Source organism: Phragmites australis, chromosome 4, assembly GCF_958298935.1.
Source record: "Phragmites australis chromosome 4, lpPhrAust1.1, whole genome shotgun sequence".
NCBI lineage: Eukaryota > Viridiplantae > Streptophyta > Magnoliopsida > Poales > Poaceae > Phragmites > Phragmites australis.
This window is the reverse complement of record NC_084924.1, coordinates 45,303,303-45,325,709: the sequence shown is the minus strand read 5'-3', so window position 1 is coordinate 45,325,709 and position 22,407 is coordinate 45,303,303. Positions and strand designations below refer to the sequence as shown.

The window sequence follows — 22,407 nt, the reverse complement described above, 5'->3', positions numbered from 1 at the left end:
CGCTTTGGCATGTAGATACTTTGTACTTCAGTATAAGATCTTGACTCTTTGCTAACTTTTATCCTATACTTTTCGGATGCAATCAGTTCTCCAGGAAGATTTCAAGGCCACCGAGATCGAGGCATCATGCTTGTTCCAATATAAACACGCAACACCTCAGTTTCTGTAATGTATGCTAATGCTATGAGCTTGTGTTGTCAGGGGGTGTTGTGAGAGAAGAAGATCGCGTTTTCAGAGCGCTCACAACAGAGGAGATCGATCAGCACCTGACGGCAATTAGTGAACGGGAGTACGGGACTGAGCCACCATAAGTTCGACATGTTACTGCTTCGCACACCACCGTTGTGCTCTCCTGCCGGTAAATCATATTAAGGAGAACAAACGATCAAGTACAAACTCAACCCCGCAAAGAAACAAAGAAAAAAAGGAAGAAAAGGACCTACAAGGTCCTGGCTCCTAAAGAATATGCGCGCTACGAGCTAGAGAGGAACTCCGACCAACTAATAAGGACAACCTACACTAGCAACTCAGCCAAGCCTTCGGCTCCACAGCGCTGCTTCGTCCCAAATCGAGCGCTCAAGCCTTGGCACATCTGATGTCGCGCCATTGAAAACGCAGGTGCTGATGTTATATTATTAGGGAAGCTGGGAACTGCCCGCCGAGTCACCGGGGCGACGCGGCGACTCCACCCTTCAGCCCAAAACCCTTCATAGCAAGCTAGATCTGGCCACTGCCGTTGCCGGCCAGACGACGGTGGTGGCAAGCGACAGCTCTGAAGTTTCGCTCCGAATTCAGGGCGTTGTGATCGCGTTTCCTTCTCTCCCCTGCCGCTCTCTCCTTTCCTCTCCCCCCCCCCCCTCTGGTTGTTCCTCTCCGGCAGTAGCTTCGGGTGTCCTTGTCATTGGCCGGTCGGATTCGGGTATCCTAGGGCTGGATCTGCTACCGGAGGCGTCAGATCCACTCTCTAGGGTCTGGCGGTGTCATGGCGGTGTCTCCTGAGCGTGCTTTGCGTCGGACATCGCTTGCGATGGCAGCTTGCCTTCTGGTGGCGGTTCTGCAGCTTCTCTGCTCATCGTCGGCGTCCGTCGCCCGCTCGTCGTTTGGGTGGTGCCCTCATGAGGTGTGGCTGCAGAGTGGAGATCGGCCGCGTCGACTCTCTGCGGGTCATCGGTCCCCTGCTGCCTGTCGGTTCTGGACTACCATCTCTGGTTTGGTTGGCTAGCCCGGTTGCCTTGGTGGGGCTGGAGGGCTATGCGGCCGGGGAGGCTCCGAGGCGTTGCCCCGGCTGGACTTCCTTTCGATCAGCCGGCCTGCTCCTTGAGGTGGTCGGTCATTGTTGAAGACGATGTTGGTGCTACCCGACGGCCATGTTATGCGTTGATATGGGTTGGGGCTTCGCCCTTGGTCGTCCCTTGCTGGCGAATGCATTGTGCTCTTGTATTGCTCCTTGTTTCTTGTAGGTGATTGCTCTAGCTGACTTGTCAAGCCTCTGGTTTCATAGGGTTGTGCCATGGTAGGGGGGAACTATGGACAAAAGTCGTGACAGGCGTCTTGTCATCATCGACGATGGTGGTGCCCACTGACGTCATAACCTCCCTAGAGGTGTCATGATGAAGCTTCCCTCTGGGATCTCTCCGGGTGAAAACTTTGTTCAACTTCCCGAACAAGCGATGACGGTTCTTTGCTGCTACCTTCGTGAAGACGTTGTTTCGAAGAATCCCTCTGTTTTTTGGTGTTCAATTGGTGACACTCCTTGCAGGGCACACCATTCTCTATTGTTGTTTCGATCCCTTTGTTCTTCTGGTCGATGGGGCTTTCTATCACCTTTTAGCGCTTTGCGACAGTTGGTACACTTTGATGTCCCAGGACCCGTCTTTGAGGCGTAGTCAGACGTGGGAGCAAAGCTTCACCTGTTGAGTTGTCAGGCTGTCCTGGTCGAGGTGCTTGTAGGGCATAGTTGCTTGTGGTGTAGCGTTGTCTGGTGGAGATGTTGTTTGTTGTATAGTTGTCGGGTTGTAACTGCTTTTTGTATCTTCATCGTTCAGTTGTTGTGGGGGGTTCTTTCTTTTTTCTTTGTCTGACGTGTGAGCTGGGCTACGAGGGTTATATTATTATGTTTGTTGAGGTTTTCGGACTCAATTTTCCTTATAAATTATATCACTCTTTCTTTTTAATACAATGCATGTATCTCTCCTACGTGTTCGAGAAGAAAAAAAAACTATGGTGCTTCCAAATCATCCATGCCCCTAATATCAGAAGGGAGTTGAACGGGACTGCGCCGTTGTGCTTCGTCCCTGTCATTTCATTTCATAGCCAGCAAATGAACCCTCAGTGGACCATTTCATGTCTGACACCCAAATTCCAATGCACTCGTTGCTTCATCTTTTTATGTGGTTGAATTGCTACGATTTGCATACACATTGCTGGCAATTGCATGCCTGAGCCATTGGTTCTTTTGTTCCAAGTCCCCTATATTTAACCCACTTGTTTGCAGCGTGCTCTATATACAACTTAACCCACTTGTTTTTTGGTTTGTGGATTCCTCTGGTTATATTTGGGGGTTCACATAAAGGTTATGAGATCAAAATTACAAGATTAGATCGATCCCATCCAGAATATGTTGATTCCTTGAACCCCTGCTTATTTATGGTTTAAGGTGATTCCCTTTGCTCTTAGAAAAAACGCCAGTAGTAAGCGCAACATGCACTCTACAAGTAGCAGGCAGACGGATAACATCGTACAGTATGCACCGACGAGCAGCAAGATTGAGGGCCTTAAACGATTGCGAACGATCATGTCGCCTAACTCCGCAAATTTCACAATGTAAACATTTGCTGACAAAAAGCCTGCTATACGAATATTACAGGAGCTATCGTAACGCTTCTATTCTGCTAGCCATCTCTGCCATATACAAAAGTACAAGTCAAACTTTCTTTTCTTTTCTTTTTCTTTTCATCTGATGAACATCTAGAGCCTCCCATCCCGTTCTATCACTGAAGCAGGACACGGAAGAGTCCTGGCTGTGCCTGCGTGTACTGCAGGCCGTGCTCCATGAGGTACTGCTCGACGGCGGCGGTCAGCCTCGCAGGGGTACGGGTGCTTGATACTATGATGACATGGAGCCGGCACCCGGTGGCTCGGGCAATCTTCCTCCGGTTGTTGAGTTCGTAGTTCAGGACGTGTATCGCCTCGCTGATATGAAGACCGCAGAGATCTATTGGGGGATTTTGCTCCTGGATGAGACCTTGTAGCTCTGGCATTTGGAACCTGATGAAACCCAGGAAATGGATTAGCTTTCGTGAATTACTGAACATCTAGAGCCGATAAATAAAGGTGCAGGAAGTCGGCACGCCATATTAAGTTATGTTGCAGGTAGCACCTAGCATGGTCGATCCGATCCATTCATAAAACATGGCACAGAATTGCAAATAGCTTGGCCAGTGTGTTGAGCAGCAACTTTGGTTCAAAACAAAGTCACTATACAATAGTTGCATTTGGCTTGGCCAGTGTACTAATACAAATGCCGCAATACCATCCACACATTTCGGCAATTTAATTTTGAACAAGAATATACTATCTAGCAACTGTCCTTATCCTAATGTCATTTGGATAGAAAAAGAACAACAGCGAAATGATTTCCGTCCAAATAGCTACCATTTATAAAAATCTTGTAATGCTCACTGGCGACTGGGCTTGAGAAAAAAAGCACCAAATTGCATATGATCAGTTGCGCACCAAAATGTATCTAGCAACTGTCCTTATCCTAATTGACATGCTCAGTTTCGCATCAACAAGTAAGCCTAATTCAGTGTTTGGACACCCATAAAAAAACATTACAGAACCTTAAATAGTTGTTGTATAGATGTGTCCATAGCACAAATTGTATCTTATAGGAAGCTACACCATATATTTATCGTAAAGATGGTATCAGGGAAAAATTTATAGCTGACCTTTGACGGTACGTTGTTTCTTTAACCTTCTCCTGATTTAACCTGCTTTGCATATTATATAGCTCCTTCAATGTTAGATCCTTTGTTAAAGGGTTGTTGCCCGTTAGAAAAGCCTGCCTATCCTGCCAAAATGTTCAGCATACAGCAGAAAACTCTGAGCAAACAGTTCTTACTGATTGAATAAATAATACTCAGGATGCAAGACATTTTTAGAGGCATGCTATTGAGTTGTGAGAAACCAAAAACCAAACCACTGAATCTAATATTCTTCTACACTAGGTGATGTCTAAGAATTGTTCTTCTATCACTCTTGGAGGTATTGCAGAGCTTGGGTTTCGGTCGTCGATGGTGTAATCTTCTGTGCACCCTGTTATCTTCATCTTCCACCAGGATTTTATTGAATGGGGAACCGGGGGAGTTGATTGTGCATCAGAGGGGTCTTCGGCAAGGCGACCCTCTTTCACCCATGTTATTTATTCTTGTCATGGATGTTCTTAACTCTTTGATCGGGAGGGCTGACCTGGATGGTCTTCTGCAGCAGCTTCCTGTTCGAGGTCTTAAGCACCGGGTTTCTCTTTATGCTGATGACGCGGTTCTGTTCATTCGGCCAGTAATCTCTGAATTAGGGCTGATCAAGGACATTCTTAAGATTTTTGGCGAGGCTTCTGGGCTCAGGACCAATTTTTTGAAATGTTCTGTTTCTCCTATACATTGCCAGGAGGGGGATTTGGAGATCATTCAGGGCGTCATGCCGTGCGAGATAAAGCAGTTCCCTTGCATGTACCTGGGTCTTCCGCTGTCGGTCAGAAAGCCTTCTAAGGCGGTTCTGCGGCCTCTCGTGGACAAGGTTGCTGATCATCTTCCTGGGTGGAAGGCCTCTTTGTTGAACCGTTCTGGGAGACTAATCATGGTGCGGGCGGTTCTCTCGGCGACTCCTATTTATAATATGATTGCTATGGATCTTCCGAAGTGGGCACTTAAGGAGATTGATAAGCGCAGAAGGGGGTTTCTTTGGAAAGGAAGAGATCAAGCTAATGGCGGCAACTGCTTGGTTTCTTGGCCTCGGGTGTGTCGGCCTTTCCAATTTGGAGGGCTGGGTATTCACGATCTGTCGACTTTTGGTTGGGCTCTTCGGATGAGGTGGTTGTGGTTGCAGAAGACTGACTCGACAAGGCCTTGGGCTGGGTTGCAGATCCAGGTGCATCCAAATGTTAAGGCCTTGTTCTCTATAGCGGTTAGCACTGTGGTTGGAGACGGGGGTAACACAAAATTTTGGACTGAGCGCTGGCTTCATGGCCGTTCCGTGGCTGAGGTGGCTCCTCACCTTGTTACCTTGGTGCCCCGGCGAGTAATCAACCAAAGAACAGTTCAGCAAGCACTAGAGAATCGACATTGGGTGGCCGATATCAAAGGCGCGCTTTCTGTGCAGGCTATTAGTGAATATCTGCAACTTTGGGTTTTATTGGAGGACTTTGAACTCCATCAGGGTGTTCAGGACCATCATGTTTGGAGATTTGCTGAATCTGGAGACTATTCGAGTAAGTCTGCATACGGCGCTTTTTTTGTTGGATCCATCCGGTTTGCGCCTTGGAAGCGCGTTTGGAAGACCTGGGCGCCGCTTCGCTGTCGTTTCTTTGTGTGGCTGGCCATTTTGGGTCGTTGTTGGACGGCGGACAGATTGGCTAAGAGAGGGCTCCCTCATCCAGCAGCCTGTCCTCTTTGTGATCAAAGTAGTGAAACCATCCATCACCTGTTGGTCTCTTGTGTGTTTGCTCGACAGGTCTGGGCTGTTGTTCTTGCGAAGGTGGGGATGCAATCCATCTCACCTCAGCCTGGTTTGGCTTCTTTTTCTAATTGGTGGGGCCGAGCGCTCAAGATGGTCGACAAGCAAAAAAGAAAGGGTCTTAATACCCTCATCATCCTTGTTGCTTGAGAGATTTGGAAGCATCGCAATGCTTGTGTTTTCAATGGGGACTCGCCTAATCTGGCAGGGCTTTTGAGGTTGATTGCTGATGAGGGGGCGATGTGGTGCATGGCCGGAGCGGCAGGGCTCCAAAGCTTGTTGGCTGGGTAGCCTAGGACCCTTTCTGGGGTTTGTTAGGGTCGTTCTTTCTTTGTGAGTGGTGCGTTTGTTTGTTTTTGATTGGCTGTTTTGGCTTTGTATTTGTATTTGTAATTTTATTCTTCTTCTTTAATGAAATGACACGCAGTTCTCCTGCGCGTTCGAGAGAAAAAAAAAATCACTATCAAGAAAAAAAACAAATATCCATACCAAATCAGTCAATAAAAAGACCTCCAGATCACATTGCCAAGTACTCTTATATTGTCTAACGCACAGGACCCAAGGTGATCATATTTCTAATAAAAAAGTGAAGCAATACAAGATTTGTTCTACCTACCATGAACAAACTATTCAGCTCTAGTTTTCCTGCAATTTCCTAATTTTACTATGTGGTAACAAGTATCACCTTTTTCAGCAGTAGAACAACGAATTCTGTTTCTGAGACAAAGAAGTCTGGTCATAATTGAACTGAGAAAGAGTGATATACCAAAGCAATTAAAATTGCAATGTTAAACAGTATGCAGGATGACTGCCAACTTCTATTTATTCAGTAATTTACAATGCTTGCTCCTATTGACATAAGATGATCAGATGCACCCTCATAAAGCTACAAAGAGGTGATATTAAAAACAGCATGCACGCTATTTTTTTCTTGAAATAGTCTAATAGTTTAGTATCTCAAAGTGGCATATATACCTGTTCAAGAAATGCATGCCGCGGGCTTGCAAAGTCATGAACTTCATCCTTTGATTCTAAATATGGGTTTGCTGTCATCACAAACAAATTTAAACCATAAGACAAATAGGCATGCCACATACAATTGCTAACAGTTCATAAAAAAAGCATATTGTAATTCGAGAACACTACCCGCAGCATCACTTTCAAGCCAAGCTGGTCCTGTCTGAATCCCAGCTATGTTTTGTAAGGTACTGGTTGAGATCATATCGTGATGTCCATTATACGAGCCAACCAAAAGCTGAGAACCTCTGCTTGAACCAAGACCAGAAACAGGCAAATTCTTGTACCTTCCTCTAGGGGCATCCAGAGATAAATGTTCACGTCCAGTTGAAGGTGAAACAATATCGTCTGCGAGTATAGCTGAATGAGATCTATATGGACTGTTTGGCAGACCAAAAGCTTCTTTACTATAGTTCACAAGACCATTTTGGGAATATGATGCTGCAGACGGAGGACTTGAATATCCAAATGACAGTGACCTGAGGTTCTGACTGAGTCGTCCATCAACTTTATTCTGCTATCAAACATACAACAATACTAAGAAAATATTTGAATGAGATTTCATGCAGGTAAACACAGATATAACCATTTCCATGAAGCATGTCCAAAAGCAATTTTGTTAGCAGTAGGTAGTCAAAGAAAGAATCGGTTCATTATTATATGGAGTCATTGTGAAGAGATTAATCTGAAAAGGAAAAAAACATAAAGATATTCAGTGCCTTCTAGGGTATAACCAATTTGATACATTCGAACTACTAGTGTTTACACCTAAACATAGATCCAAAAGTATGATATGAGCTATCAGTCAATTTCTGTGATCGATCTGCTCTATAAGGAAACAATTTATATTTTATAGTATTCTTGGAATATTTAATAAAAATGTAAGTGTTGTTTTAAAAAGTCAGATCCAATCATCCAAGATAGCATTGCTTAGTGAGACTGTTAGATTAGGTGTATAGCAGCTCTTTAAGCTGATTTTCGCATTGATAGTTAAGTTGTCGACAATATGACTGTTGCTGAATAAAAGGTATGCAACTTCTGAAAAGAAAAACTTGAGATGAACAGCACAGTGGATAACTGAAGACACTTAAAGACAGACCTCCAGTTGACTCATCATATCCGTAGTTGAGCTTAAGCTGCGCCTGCTACCATGATAAGAATTAGTAAGGTTGTGCAATGAAGCTCCTGAAATTGTAAGGAAAAATCTTAGGTTCATAGGACCACCTTCATGAAAGAAAATTCACAAATCATTACCATACCAATGCTAGAATCTCTATTGCAGTGACCGACATCCCTTCTGTTTGTGCTGTACTGTCCCCCATTCCTTACTGTCTTTACCCATGGAGCAGCAGTTGGACTCAGGGAACTGGCAGTTGGACTCATAATTGTAGCTTGTGACCTTTCATCTATATAAGTTGGGCCAGTAAATTCAATCTTTGGACGTGTACTCAGTTTGTCCCTGATAAGAGAAGCACGGTGCTGCATGCTCAGTGTCTGGTTTGGAGAAAATATTGACGCGCCAATGCCATCATTTATGGACAGGCCTGTGAGCGACAGACTGTCAGGATCTGGGGTCTCATCTTGTCCCAGGACTTTGAAATCAGGGGTGATGTCATCTGGGAGCTGTTGTTGCCAATATTGGTGTGCTTCTTCATCAGAATTACTCCGTATAATGGACTCTGGCTGGTCTCTGCTAGTTTCTTTGGATGGTCCTGAGACAACGACCATAGTTGCATCTGATCTCATGGAGGCATCATTGACAGATCTAAGGGATGAAGGAACAAATTCTTCTGCATTGGGATTTAATGCAGTGCTCTTGTTTATCACACTCAATTTCCTCCCTTCTATGGACATATTGCTGATGAGCAGATGTATCACTTCTCAAGAACTGTAAGATTGATACGAAGAGTACTGCACACCAAGGGGTATAAGTTTTCTAGAGAGATTGTCCGTAGGCCTATAAGATATAATTGTGCAAGGTAGTAAACGTTAGATCTCTGCATACGGAAATTTAACAGAAGCACAAACTGTAACAAAGAATGAACAAATGGCCTTGCCACAATACATCCAAGCAGACTAACTTATAAACCAAATTATGACAAAGAAAACTCAAGATCACTGACTTCTCGAGGTCATGCTACCATGGATACTGCATCCTTCAGCAAGAGTAAACAATCAAGTCAAAGGAAGTAACTGTCACATGAGCCATAAACCCAAATTATCAAGAAGAATTGGGGATAGGAATGGAAGAAAAAGGCCCCACGTCAAACAGAAATGGGCTTTACACCAAAAATTATGTCCATTAACCATCCAGAAGCAGAATTACATAACGAATTAGAAATTCTGAAGACAACGGAACATCTAAAATCGGCATTCTTTACTATATAAAAACCAGCTCAGGTGAGACCCAACAAAACCCCCCTCCCGAAGCAAGGGCGGACTTCACGTGCCCCACAAAATTTAGGAAAACAAACTGCACCCGCACCTTAAATTAGATACCAAGATAGCACGAAATCCTACGGCGTCAACTCATGTCGATCTTGCGCGCTCAAGAAGAAGAACAAGAACCTAATAAAATAATGAATTGATGGACTGGATTAGCAGGGCACTACGCAGCACACGAATCCACAGCTAACTGAACGATTGCGAACAGAGCGCACTCTTCCAACAAGGGAATCCATCCGAGGAAGCTACGGCACGATTATTTACCAAAGCAAAGACGAGTTCTTTTCACCAGCGCCCGGACGGATCTCTACCCCGCTAGACCGAGAGAGGACTGGCGCTGCTGCGGCGGCAGAGGGCGGAGGATCCGGCCGAGATAGAGAGAAACAAAGAGGGAGCGGGCGGCGGCGCTGCGCTCGGCGGCGCTGCGAAGAGCGGCGTGTGCGTGGAGTGAGTGAGAAGGCGGATTGCATCCACACGTTGACACTTCATCTGTTGCTTTCGCCCTTAGCCCGCATTGATTTTCTGTGGCGGCTGTGTCTTTCGTGCCTGTAATCACGGTGGGGTGCGCATTTTAGACATTTTGATGATTTGTCAAAAAAATTACCATTTAATTATGATATCACTAATGTTAATAAAATATAGGATCATTTGAGTCAATAATTATAAACTAAAATAACAAATAAACAAAATCACTCATTAACGGTGGAAAAAAACAATTAGATTGCATGCATCAAAAGATTTCGAAAAAATATTGAAACTTACACCCAATAAATTTGTTTGAAAGTTTGAATATTACACATGTCTAATTTTTTTGTCAGTATAGGAACGTGAGAAATTAAGTTGAGATGAATCATTGATAACGTTGGATTTGAATTGAACTTGGTTGACACAAATTTATTTGTGTGTGATTTTTTTTTATAGATAATTCAAGTTGGAGTTGGAGTTTCTATCTTGGTTCAGAAAATGAACTCATTGGAATATCCGGTGTATAGAAAGTTAGCTTTACCAGATAGTCCAGTGTGGTGCTGAAGCTGACGCCGGAACAATTCTATACTCAAGCAAAAATGAATATTAAGGCACTATATTGTCCGGCGATGAACTTAGAGAGCATCAGACCATTTCCTGCAAAGAAGAAATTTTCAGTGAAAAGTGAAAGATCTCACTAGATGATCCGGTGATAAAATACTGATAGCACCAGAGTATTTTCCAGTACGTGGCAAAATTTGAAATTCAAAGTTTGGTGCCAAATATGAAATAACCGCTGGATAGTTCGGTGTGTGAGTTTGTGAACACTGAATAATACACTAGACTAATTTTTGCAAAAAGATCGCAGGAGAGTCTAACGGAGATAGAGGCGTCGGATGGTCTGGTGATAGGAAAGTGAGCACCGGAGCTTCACACCGAACCAATTCTTGCAGGGAGCATTTTTCAGTGCATTGAATGAAAACACTCTCACCGGATGTTCCGGTGCTCAAGTGAATACATCGAAACATCTAGTGCTCACTCTTTCTGCAGAATGAGTTCTGAAGTGAGGATTTATGTTATGGGCTAACTAGAGATATCATTAGAATTTAGAGATATATGTTTGCTTGTTTCAAGGTGTGTAGGTGATAGATGTAACTTAATGATCGATGCCGAGATGATTGGGGCCAAGCAGGTGCTTCGTGCCAGACGATAAAGGAAACCAGACGAAGTCAAGGGTGATTCTAGCGGTACATGTGGAGTTCAAGCAGAGTATAGAGAGGATGAAGGATGAAGATAAAGTGTGACAAAGTGAAGCAAAGAGGATGACAGTGCAAGTAACAAGATGGCTCGATGGATCGGGAGCGAGAGACTCGTCAGCGGCCGAGATCATAAGATGAGGGACACGTGTCGATATCGAAGCGCTTGCTTGAGGCAAAGCAAGTGTAGCTAGTCATGCTTTGAGAAACGTGCTAGAGTTTCGTGGTTTGGCTATAAAATCACAGAAGAACTAAAGGGTCAAGTGGCATCATCGCGAAGCTTACGTTAAGGTGAAGCTAAATTGTGAAGAAGTCATGGCCATTCGATGGAAGGAGCGAAATCTGGACTAAAATGCTTTGATGATATGTAAGAGTGCACTACTCGTAAAAGATATTTTGGGAACAAGAAAACTTAAACTCAAAGAAGCTCTCAGGGGCTATAAATTGAGAGGTAAAGCTATGTAAGAGCTTGAATCTAGCCATTTGAGAGCATAGTGATATGTTTTGAAGAAGAGGAGATGATATGCTTAGCTTTTATAATAAATTAGAACTTTTGTGAGAGAAAAATCTTTATAATCTATTAAAAATAGGACTGACTTATGTGCTTAATGAAGATTATTGTCTTGCATATGCTCGTGTTCATTTCTTTCTAGTCTTATGCTTTTGGTTCCTTGCCTTTCGTACAAGTTTTTCTATTTTCTTGTTGATTTTCATTTTTTTTCTTTGAGCTGCGATTTTTCACTCTTGTGAAGTTTTTTTTCTTGTTGTTAAGGATATAAAATGTGCATACAATAGTACAAGTTTGGATCTCATACTCACTTATCTTTAAGTCATCAACTTGTAGAGTTTCTTCACTCGGAGATCATTTTCTTGAGTTTTGCTCCAAGTTATGAGCTTTTGGTGGTTATGATCATGGAATAGTCATAAATAAAACTTCATGTTCGTATCTCATCTATGTAGCCATAAGTTTATGAGTCTTCTCTTTGTTTTTCTCTATTTGCTTTCGCTTGTGTTGGATGGTAAATGAGTAGATCATCTATTTCGAAAAAATTATAAGACACATATTCACCTTTTTAATTGATAATCTTGATCTAAAATGAGAGATAAAATGTTTTCCACAACGTATGGTCGCACGAAAAATGGTGTCTCGTGATCATCCATGATGTGATGATGGACATGGGACCACGAGCCGGGTTGTTGAAGCTACTGAAACCGACTCATGGGTCCGGTCGAAGGGGTGCCATGGCTACAAAATGTGATTTTTTTTCCTAGCAACTGTTGCGCTCTCTTCTGGGTGTGAGAGGCCGAATAATCTGATACTTTTATCGTGAATGTCGCAGTGGCAGATCATAGTAGGGTAATCTTGGTACCTTTACTGTGAATGTTGCAATGATAGATCCAGACTCCAGAGTCACTCAGACTGACTTCAGCGAAGTCCGTTTCTCGTGCTACAGTACAAGTAGCACAGTACACAGACACTAGCTGGCCGTAAATGCACAATAGCATAGTCGGTTTCCACCTCTACAGTGATGGAGCTGCTGCAAAATGAGGAATGGCTAACGGTAAATATGCGAACGAAAGAGACTGCTCACAACACTATTTATAGAGAATTTTTTTAGTTTGAAAAAAGAAGGAGAATAATAAAAAGTAGAAAATAGAGTAACGGTTATAGATGAAAAAAATATAATATGGTGTTCTAGTGTTATGAGGAATAAAATTTTAAAATATCAGCAACGGATTTTTTTCTTTCTCTTCCAGCTGGTGTTCCCACCGTAGATCCCCACTGAAGTACCTGTCAAAGTGTACACAGAAAAATTCACCAACTAAAACTTCTTATGATCTAGTTCACAGGCAGGAGCGGATTCAACCGGGGGTTGTGAGCGCCCCAAACCCCCACCTCCCCAAACCCCGGCACGCGTTGGCACACGTGGGAGCCCCTCCTTTTATTTTTTGGGTTATGGATAAAAGAAGAACACATCTTCTTGAAACAGAAGAAACAGTTAGCTCCCTCTAAATGTCTATCTTACTTGGGTCATGGTTCACGGGCATGATAAGGTGCCAATTTCACAACATATTTTTTTTTTAAAGAAAATGTCCCAGTAGTACAATAATAGGGTGTAAACAACCACTTTCGCCTCTATAACGATTTCCTAATACCTCTAGCGTTTAGGCACCATTGAAATTTTGCACTTGTCGAAGTAAATATATGGTAGCTGATAGGAGATACTTTCTAACCTATGACCTATTACACAATCAGTGGAAACTTACACTACCAGATAAGGCTTGTGCGACTAGTCTTTTTTGATATTATATGATCTCGACTAGACTTTTTTGATATTATATGATCTCGTGATCAGCCTCCTATGATATTATGCGATTCTACGACTAGTTTTTATTGGTCATAGGATCAGTGTCTACCTAACCTGTCTAATCTAATCGTATTTATTGTTATGTACTCTAATATTTTCCTTTCTAAGTCACTCCATTCGGTGAACAGAGTCATAGTCGACGTAGTTAGGTATTGTACTATCTCGTTGCATTAAATATTATAGGATGAAGCTTTGAGGATCGATATGGTGTCGCATGACGGACATGGCAGGGCCTGCAGGATGACCAGATAAGTGGACAATTTTACATGTAGACTTACAGAGTGTAGGGATGGGATGGTTTAACAAACAATCTTGCGGCACATGGTGATGGGACATGCCAGGTGTTCGAAGTCCACAAAGAGAGGCGTTCCACGGATGGGACGGACACACGAAGCTCTCAGAGTAAGTTTGGATCACCTAGTTCTCCGTAATGATGATCTAAGAGTAGAATATCTAATCAGACATAGATCTACTAAATGAGATTCACTTGTAAGTTCTCATTCTCTCTAGTATATAAAAGGAGGAGGACCCACTTTATAGGGGAACGGAGAAAGAGAAGTCAAGAAAACTTATATGTAACAAGTTAACAAATGATGATAATAAAATACATACGACGTAAGGCTGTTATCATTAGAGAGGCTTGTATGTAAATAATCTTGATATTTTTGAGTTCATCACAAACACACATCTTAAACTTCGTTCACACAACCATCAACCAATACACTAAAATTATTATTAGATATTAACTCTCGATAGACTAATACGACGTCAAATGAGCTGGCAAACCGTCCTTGCAGAAGCTAGCCAGCTAGACCACATCATTGTTGAAACATCGATGCTTAGTGTGAAATTTGGAGACTTGCATCATCATCATCATCATCTACCTATCAAGCATAAGGTCCTAATCATCCTATTATGCATCGCTGTCACCGCCAGCTCAGCAGCCACAGTTTCTAACTCGCCTCATCAAAGCCCGCAAGCAAATCCCCTGCTCCCACCTCAATGATTTGCCTGAGGGCCCCACCTCACACCTTGCTGCTCCCGCCATTTTAACTGACGCTGCCCTAGTGAGGCCATCCCAAACTATTTTCACTTTATTTTATTTTTTTACTAATTTCTTTTTTTAATTTTTGTTCTTTTATTTTTTCATTTTTGATAGTTTTTGATTCAGAAAATGAAAGAGAATCATAAAATAAAAAGAATGACTTTACAAATATTTTTAAAAAATTGTAAAGTAAAATGGTTAGAACGCTAAAAAAAAATAAAAATATTTTTATAAAAGGAATATAACGTAAGAGAATCATTGAAGATAATCTTAGTCACTAACTCCCCCATTGCAGGCTCCAGCTCGTGCTCGTCGAATACAAAAGCCGCACACCCACAGAGCAAGCTGCTTCACCAATCGGAGCTCCACTGCGCTCAACCTCCATGGACGAACCACCGCTGCATGCACCACTCCTCCCTTTCTCCCTCTCTGCTGGCGAATAACGCCTGCCCTCTCCCTCATTTACCAGATTCAGGCTCGCAGAACAAAAAGTTTTGAGTCCGGCCCCTTTCCTTCCACCAAGGCACCAACCAAGTACTCCAGCATCTTTTATCGGATCTTTGGCCTTCTCCACATGTCCGCGGCAGCGGCAGGGCAAGAGGTGACGCCGGCCATCGCGGCGGCGGAGCTCGAGGAGTGGGAGGTGTGCGCGTGCTGCGGGCTGAGGGAGGAGTGCACGCCGGCGTACGCGGCCGGCGTGCGCGCGAGGTACGGCGGGCGGTGGCTGTGCGGGCTCTGCGGCGACGCCGTGGGCGAGGAGGTCGCTGCCGGAGGCGGGTCGGAGCTGGAGCTGGAGGCGGCAATCGCGAGGCACGCCGCCTTCTGCCGGTCGCTCGGCTGGCGCCGGACGCCGGCCGCGGCCGAGCGGCTCATCGCGGCGGTGCGGCGGATGCTCCGCACCGGGGGTGGCAAGGAGAAGGCCGTGGTGGTGGTGGAATTCCAGGAGGCATGATGACCGCCTGAGACGGATCGAAGATTTGTTCTTTCAGGCGGCGCTAGCTTTCTCTTTTCCTTTCCATGTGTTTCGTAATTTTCATTTAAGTTCTGAATATTTATATGCTTGATTTGGACCTGAATGTTGCAATTTCTCCAGCCTTGTACAAGTCTGAGGACATCAGTAATTTTGGAAGAAAAGTACTGTAGGAGATTGTATATATAAAAGCTAGAAGATGGGAGAATTCCATCTTCCATGTTATTTAGTTCAAATTTACCAATCTGTACACTTTATTTGATCTGCACTGCTGAAGATTGAAGATACCATTCATTTTTGGCACAGAGTAAGGAGGGAACAATGACACTAATTACGCATATATTTCTCCTTGCTGGATATTTAGAGAAATCAAGGCACAGAGCTGTTTTTTATTAAACTAAATCAGAGAATTATTTTCAGATATATGTTAGTAAGACTTTGTCGAATCTAGTAGACTTCTAGCACACGACAAACATTGGTGCAAGTTAGTGCAAAGTATCTTAGATTGATAAAATAAGGGAGAAGTCTATTTTACACCTTCGAACTATCATAAAAGTTCGTAAGTTCGATTTTCAATCCTAAACTATAAAACTAGACTTTCTACAAACCCAAAGTAACGAAACCGGGTAAAATACCCCTCACATACTAAACCACTCCGATTTTTATGGACGTAGCAGTAGTTTTACTAACGTGGTGGTACTTTGGCGCATGTGGTAGACCAATCAGAAAAAAAAAAGAAATTAGGAAAATAGAAAAATAAGAAAAAATCAGGAAAAATAGAAAATTAGAAAAAATTAGGAAAAAAAGGAAAAATCAGGGCATTAGGAGAAAAATAAAAATATAAACAATAAAAAATTAAAAAAATAATCTATTTTTGTTGTTTCAACTATCACAAAAGTCTAACTGTCAAGCGACTAAATTTAGCCATTATTATAATTGATATCAGATTTCACCAGGGTTAGAGTTTCGAGATCAGGATGTTAAGGATCGTGAGTTTTTCATGGATACCAGGCTTAGAGGTAAATCCCATGATCCCTAACCTCCCTCTAAGCCAATCCTCCAAATTCAGCACGGTACAAGCTTCAGCGTTGACAATACCAAAATGCCGACGAGGTGGGAACCAGATCCTCTAACGTAGCTGGGGCTACGTCAGAATGCAATCGTGCCGTATCTGCCGTCCACTGGATCGAACGCTTGTTTGCTCTCGTGTATTGGTACCTCTGATTCCACACGGCCCAGTTCAGCCCAAAAACATCCACGTGAGGAGGCCCTCGCTCACTCGTGCTCGTCATTCCGTCGCGGGAGGAAAAGATGGAGGGAAAAGCGCTACTGCATGTTAGTTTTGGCGCGAACAGAGAGGAAAAAAGCGATCAATTAGCAGTGTGAAGAGGTCAGTAGTGATCTTAATCTATTCTCGTAAAGATGGAATATGAAGGGAAGGAAGAGCACCATGAACCCAATAAGTAATAATACTCCATGTTTGCTCTTTTTATATGAGATCACGATTTCAAGGTGTTCCTTTGGATGTTTGACTCCCAATTCCAAATCAATGTAATATAGCTGATGGTAAGACCAAAATTTGAAGTTCTTTTTCATTATTGTTGCTGCTAACGTTGTATATGCATTTACAAAAGTACTACTCCATGTTTGTTTTCCTGATATGAGACCACACAAATTTTAGTTACTTCTAGCCTTTTTTCTCTGCATTTACAATGGTCTTCCGCTCATGTTTTTTTTAGAGAGAATGTGCTGCCCGGTTTGGTACCTCACATTGACATGGAATTCAGAAATTCAAATGAGGCTTTGATGTTTTGGATTAGCTATGGAGGTTAAATAGGTTTTGAGGTCAGAAAAGGTACACAAACAAAAGAAAGTCCGATGGTAAGATTTCATCATGTAGATTTGTTTGTTCAAATGAGGGTCATCGGTCACAAGACAAAAGGGATCATCTAACAAAGTGTCCTCAAGCTGAAACTAGAACTGATTGTCAAGTCTGCATGGGTACTGTAATGGATCGAAATAAGGGAAATTACAAAGTGTCTGAGCTAGTTCTAGACCACAATCACACCCTTCACTTGCCAGAGACCTTGCACTTGATGGCATCACAAAGGAAATTTTCAGAATTACAAGGTTTTGAAATTGAAACAGCCGATGATTCAGGAATTGGGCCAAAAGCTGCACGTGAGTTGGCTAGTCGCCAAGGTGGCAAACCACTTAATCTTAGCTACACCCTTCGAGATCACAAAAACTATTTGCGAAGCAAGCGTCAACGAGAGATGGCATATGGTCAAGCAGGAAGCATGCTGAAGTATTTTTAAGACAAAATTACAGAGAACCTATCTCCAATATGCATTGCAAATGGACTGTGATGAACAAATAGCAAACATATTTTGGGCTGATGCTAAAATAGTTGCTGATTATGCACACTTTGGTGATGTTGTCACTTTTGACACTACTTTTGGAACAAACAAGGAGAGCATGTCTTTTGGTGTTTTTGTTGGATTCAATCATTTTAGAGAAACAATAGTTTTTGGTGCTGCTCTAATGTATGATGAAACATTCGAGTCCTTCGAGTGGCTCTTCGAGACATTTCTAAAAGCACATAATGGAAAGCAACCTAAAACAATCTATACAGATCAAGATTTTGCAATGGGAAAAGCAGTTGAACAAGTGTTTTCAGAAGCATGGTATGGATTGTGCACCTTTCACATAATGCATAATGCTATCAAGCATTTACCTCAACAGAAGGACGAAGACTCAAATATTCTCTCTGATTTTAGTGCTTGCATGTATGAGTACGAGGACAAGGCAAAAATTGAAGAAGAATTTGACATAATGAGGAATAAGGCGCACAAACTAACTTGGTTAGATAGTATCTACAAGCTGAAAGAAAAATGGGCTGAATGCTATATGAAGGATGTTTTCACATTAGGAATGAGAAGAACTCAATTAAGTGAGAGTCTAAACAATGACTTGAAAATACATTTCAAATCAGATTTTGATATCATTCGGTTTCTTAAGTATTTTGAAAGGGTGGTGCAAGGAAAAAAGAAATAATAAACTGGATTCAGAATTTGATTCAAGGAAAAAATTACCAAGGGTCAAAATGAGGATACCTATGCTATTGCAAGCTAGCAAGCTGTACACACCTATTATATTTGAAGCATTCCAAGGTGAATATGAAAGATCCATGACAGCATGCACCAAGGTACTAGATGGAAAAAATGAATATCTTGTTGCAATTGGGATTCTCGATGAAGATTTAACCTTTGAGGAGTTGTACAAAGTTATTGGTAATACTTTGGAGCAAACAACTATATGCAGCTGCGGACAAATCAATAGAATTGGGATATTATGTGGTCATACTTTGAAAGTTCTTGATTTGATGAATATCAAGTCACTTCCAGCACAATATGTATTAAAGCGATGGACACGGGAAGCATGGAGTGGAACTATACAAGACAACCAAGGAAGAAACATTGAAAATCCAAAGTTGGATGCTATGCTTCGTTACTGATTTTTCTCCCACAAATTTCTCAATTTGACACATCGAGCAGCCAACTTTCCAGAATGCACGTTGTTAGTAAACAACATACTTGACATCCTTAGTAAGCAAATTGAAGACCAAATCAATGCATATACAAGTACATCTGTGGATCCATGTACACTTCGCGTAGATGTTAGTCCACCAAATGACTTGCTGAGTAAGGCACACCTAAAGAAAAAGGAGGCCCACATAAGAGGTTCAAAGAGAAAAAGAACTTGACTCGATAAGAAGCGCAAGGCTAGGAAAAAAGGATAGAGTAAAAAAGGGAAAATTTCAATGGTATGTCCTTCAAACAAAAATATTGCATTTCACTGTTTTTATTCAGTCCTATGTTTTTCTTCATCCTTTGATATTCTTTTGTTGCAAGGAACGAAAGACTGGGGACGAGGTATTCCATGTTAGTGCAGTAGCACATGTGGCAGAGGATATTGCTTCTAGGGAGAAGGAGAAGGAGTATGAAGAATACATGGTCCTCAACTGTTGCAGGGACCAAATAGTAATGATGTTTGTACTGAAGAAATATTTTATTAATAGAGTTGTGTTCTAAAGAATACCTCTATTTTGGTGCAATTCTGCTTTTGTGCAAGTATGTTGGAGTTGGATAATTATGGAGAACAACTCTAGTTTTGGCATAAAGAATTCTGGAGAGCAACTCTAGTTTTAGTGTTCACATACTCTGTTTAGATAGCACTCATCAGGTTCATTTTAGCACTCATCAGGTTCACATACTCTGTTTAGATAGCAATCATCAGGTTCAGTGAAAAATGACCGAATGTTTGTTCAGTGTGAAAGTTTGTTCTTCAACTTGGCATAATCTCATTATCAATTGTCAAAACATTCGGTGATCACAATCTCAATTGAAAAAATATTAGTAATCACATCATTACAATCTCAATTTACAGTACAATCAATCATCACATTTAACATAGTCATAATCTCAAAGGGCAGAGATCTGTATCTTGTGCATCTGAAGCCCAAAGTCACAAGAACAAGGAGATGCTACTGATGCAGGGGTCGCACGCTGCCTCCACTTGCATCAGATCAGGATCGGGGAACTAGCGTAAGACTCGGAGCGAGCCTGGCGCTCCCACAACCTCCCACGGCGTTGCGCCGTGAGCCCGGCGCGAGCCCTCGCACTCCCACGACCTCCCGCAGCTTGCAGAGCGAGCTCGATGCTCCGACGTACTCCTGTGACTGTACGCGATCGACGTTGCGACGTGAGCCTGACGCTCCGACTTCCTCTCACGACTATATAGGATCGGCGTTGAGGCGTGAGCCTGCAGCTCTGATGTCGCAGACGACGGTGCGAAAGCTAGGGTCATGCCTTTGCCTCCCACTACAGAATGGCGAGCGTGAGTGAGCGAGAGCCTCCACACTTGGTTGTTTTTGGGCCGGACTGGGCCGTGTGGAAACAGTGGTACGAAGGCACTAGAGTGGACAGGCGTTCGATCCTGTGGACGACGGATATAACGCGACTGCACTCTGACGTAGCCCAGGATCCGGTTCCGAGGATGTCGGAGGGTTAACTCCTGTCGCAGGGATCCTGAGGGACCCCTTTTTAGAGATTCGCCGGGGGGGATGATCCTGAATATGTTTGCCAGAGAAATAAATGGGTATAAATGCGATGGCTGGAGGGGTGGAATGATCTAGTACGGAACGAAGTAAATGCACTGGGGTTTAGGCAGGTTCGGGCCGCACGGAGGCGTAACACCCTACTCTTGTATGGATACTATAAATGCCCTGAGAATGTCCCTCAAGGATGTTGCTGGTTACAAGAATATTTGTCTGTCCTAGAGCCTGGGGCTCCTTGTTCTTCGGTCTGTGTGTATCTGTTGGTTTTGGGTACTCTTGGGCTTCTTGATCTTCCCTACTTCCTTAACTGCTTCAGCCTTTCTTGAGCTAGAACCCCCTCTTCTGCTATCTCAACTTTCGAGAGATTGTCTTTGTCCGTGCTGCCGGCTGCTTTAAATACCCGCCGGCAGTAGCGTGCCCCGAATAGAAGGGCACGAGTTCCAAGACATTATAAATGGAAAGGGCGTCATCATAGCCTCTGTGCGAAGTGACCGGGGGTGGAAAATACGCCCCGCGCCTGGTCATCTGTCAGCATAAATGCACTGGCAATGGGTGCCATGGAGAGGGACCACCGGACAGCCGCAGAGCGGCCCGGCGTGCCCACCCTGTCTTGTTCTCCTGCCACAGCAGCGCGGCAGACGAAACGCCTCGGCCCTCATGACGTTATCCCGAGACGTGCCGGATGGCACGAGATGGGACCCGTGCATTTAATGTCCCCACGCCCTTCTGCCAGAATGGCAGGAACTGACACCGAGCGTGGCGGGAGCAGTTGGAGGTGACAGGCCACGCGCGCTCTTAAATGCGGTCTCGGGTCTTTAACTGGCTGACACCTCATCGCTGGACCCCTGTGGGGGCCACTGTCAGAGGGCTTCCTGGGTTGTCGGGGAACCGAGTGCTCGGGGGTCACTGTTCACCTCCCCGAGCACTCTCTCCCAAGAACACTCTTCCTCGGTCTTCGGAGAACTGAGTGCTCGGGGGCTACTGTTCACCTCCCCGAGCACTCTCTCCCGGGCATGCTCGTACGGATCCTCGGGGGACCGAGTGCTCGGGGGCCGCTGCACGCAGCCCCGAGCACTCTCTCCCGGAACTTCCTTCAGTGGGTCCTCGGGATACTTGGGTGCCCGGGGGGGGGGGCACCGCCTGCGGCCCCGGGCACACTTCTCCCGGTACTTAGTTTTCCTGGTCGTCGGGGAACTCGGGTGCTCGGGGGTCACCGTATACCTCCCCGAGCACTTTCTTCCCGGCACTTAGACTTCGCAGATCATCGGGGAACCTGGGTACTCGGGGACCACTGACCGTGGCCCCGAGCGTCCTCTCCCGGGACTTAGTATTTTTTACCTTGCGGAGGTGACCCCGCGGGATGGTGCCACGTGGCGGATTGCTGGTTTGGCCTCGGGATTCGGGGACCCCCGGTTCTTAACTCACCGACAGAGGAGGTGGCCATAAAGAACTTCAAATGAAGTGTGCCTGAGAGTACAGTGGTAAGATCTATTATACCAAACGTCCGCAAGCGGCAGCCATTTGCTCCATTGTCTCAGACAGAAATAAACAGGACAACAGAGAAATGTTTTCAAACACTGATTGAGACGTTCCGTTTAACTATCGGTGTGGGGATGGCAAGAAGAGCTCATAAGCAGCTGAGTATCTGATCAGTTTGAATAATTCTTGCTAAAGATTACTTGTAAAAACTCAGTTAGGGATTGTGGATTTTTTTTAATTTTTCCTAATTTTTATGATTTTTTTTCTATTTCCCTGTTTTTTCTATTTTTTCTTGATTCTTTTTCATTTTTCTAACTTTTTTTTCTAACTTGTGTGCCACATGTGCGAAACTGCCAGCATCAACAAAACCACTGTCACGTTAGTAAAAACCGGGGTGGTTTGGGTGTGAGAGTATTTTGTCCGGATTCGTTACTTTGAAGTTGTATGATACCTGTTTTCATAGTTCAGAGTTGAAAATCAGACTTTCTTGATAGTTCAAAGTGTAAAAT

The 22,407-nt window shown here is 43.7% G+C and overlaps 2 protein-coding genes across 6 annotated transcripts; one reads left to right on the top strand and one right to left on the bottom strand.

Moving 5' to 3' along the window:
* Positions 1–2,765: 2,765 nt before the first annotated feature.
* LOC133916773 (polyadenylate-binding protein-interacting protein 7-like) lies at positions 2,766–9,703 on the bottom strand. Of its 5 annotated transcripts, XM_062360605.1 has the most exons (8): positions 9,460–9,703; positions 9,236–9,318; positions 8,010–8,707; positions 7,850–7,935; positions 6,880–7,267; positions 6,710–6,779; positions 3,951–4,076; positions 2,766–3,267 (listed from the first exon to the last, which is right to left on the bottom strand). In XM_062360605.1, the coding sequence occupies exons 3-8, from the start codon at positions 8,602–8,604 to the stop codon at positions 2,991–2,993; spliced, it is 1,542 nt and encodes a 513-aa protein (XP_062216589.1). In that variant the 5' UTR covers positions 8,605–8,707; positions 9,236–9,318; positions 9,460–9,703; the 3' UTR covers positions 2,766–2,990. The 5 variants fall into 5 exon arrangements, with proteins under 5 accessions (XP_062216589.1, XP_062216588.1, XP_062216590.1 ...); XM_062360604.1 differs by lacking the exon at positions 9,236–9,318; XM_062360606.1 differs by lacking the exon at positions 9,236–9,318 and having other exon boundaries at positions 3,951–4,072; positions 6,709–6,779; positions 9,460–9,702.
* Positions 9,704–12,445: 2,742 nt separating this feature from the next.
* LOC133914849 (uncharacterized) lies at positions 12,446–15,536 on the top strand. Its single transcript, XM_062357840.1, has 2 exons — positions 12,446–12,478; positions 14,605–15,536. The coding sequence occupies exons 1-2, from the start codon at positions 12,446–12,448 to the stop codon at positions 15,280–15,282; spliced, it is 711 nt and encodes a 236-aa protein (XP_062213824.1). The 3' UTR covers positions 15,283–15,536.
* The last annotated feature ends 6,871 nt before the right edge of the window (positions 15,537–22,407 follow it).

Bases quoted from the DNA above. Each gene is read 5' to 3' on its own strand.
- LOC133916773 (XM_062360605.1), bottom strand. From the start codon at position 8,604: ATGTCCATAGAAGGGAGGAAATTGAGTGTGATAAACAAGAGCACTGCA. The intron at 4,077-6,709 runs GGTATATATGCC...CTGAACATTTTG, and splicing joins CGGCATGCATTTCTTGAACA to GCAGGATAGGCAGGCTTTTC. The intron at 3,268-3,950 runs GTCAGCTATAAA...GGGTTTCATCAG, and splicing joins GAAACAACGTACCGTCAAAG to GTTCCAAATGCCAGAGCTAC.
- LOC133914849 (XM_062357840.1), top strand. From the start codon at position 12,446: ATGGAGCTGCTGCAAAATGAGGAATGGCTAACG. The intron at 12,479-14,604 runs GTAAATATGCGA...AGATAATCTTAG, and splicing joins AAAATGAGGAATGGCTAACG to TCACTAACTCCCCCATTGCA.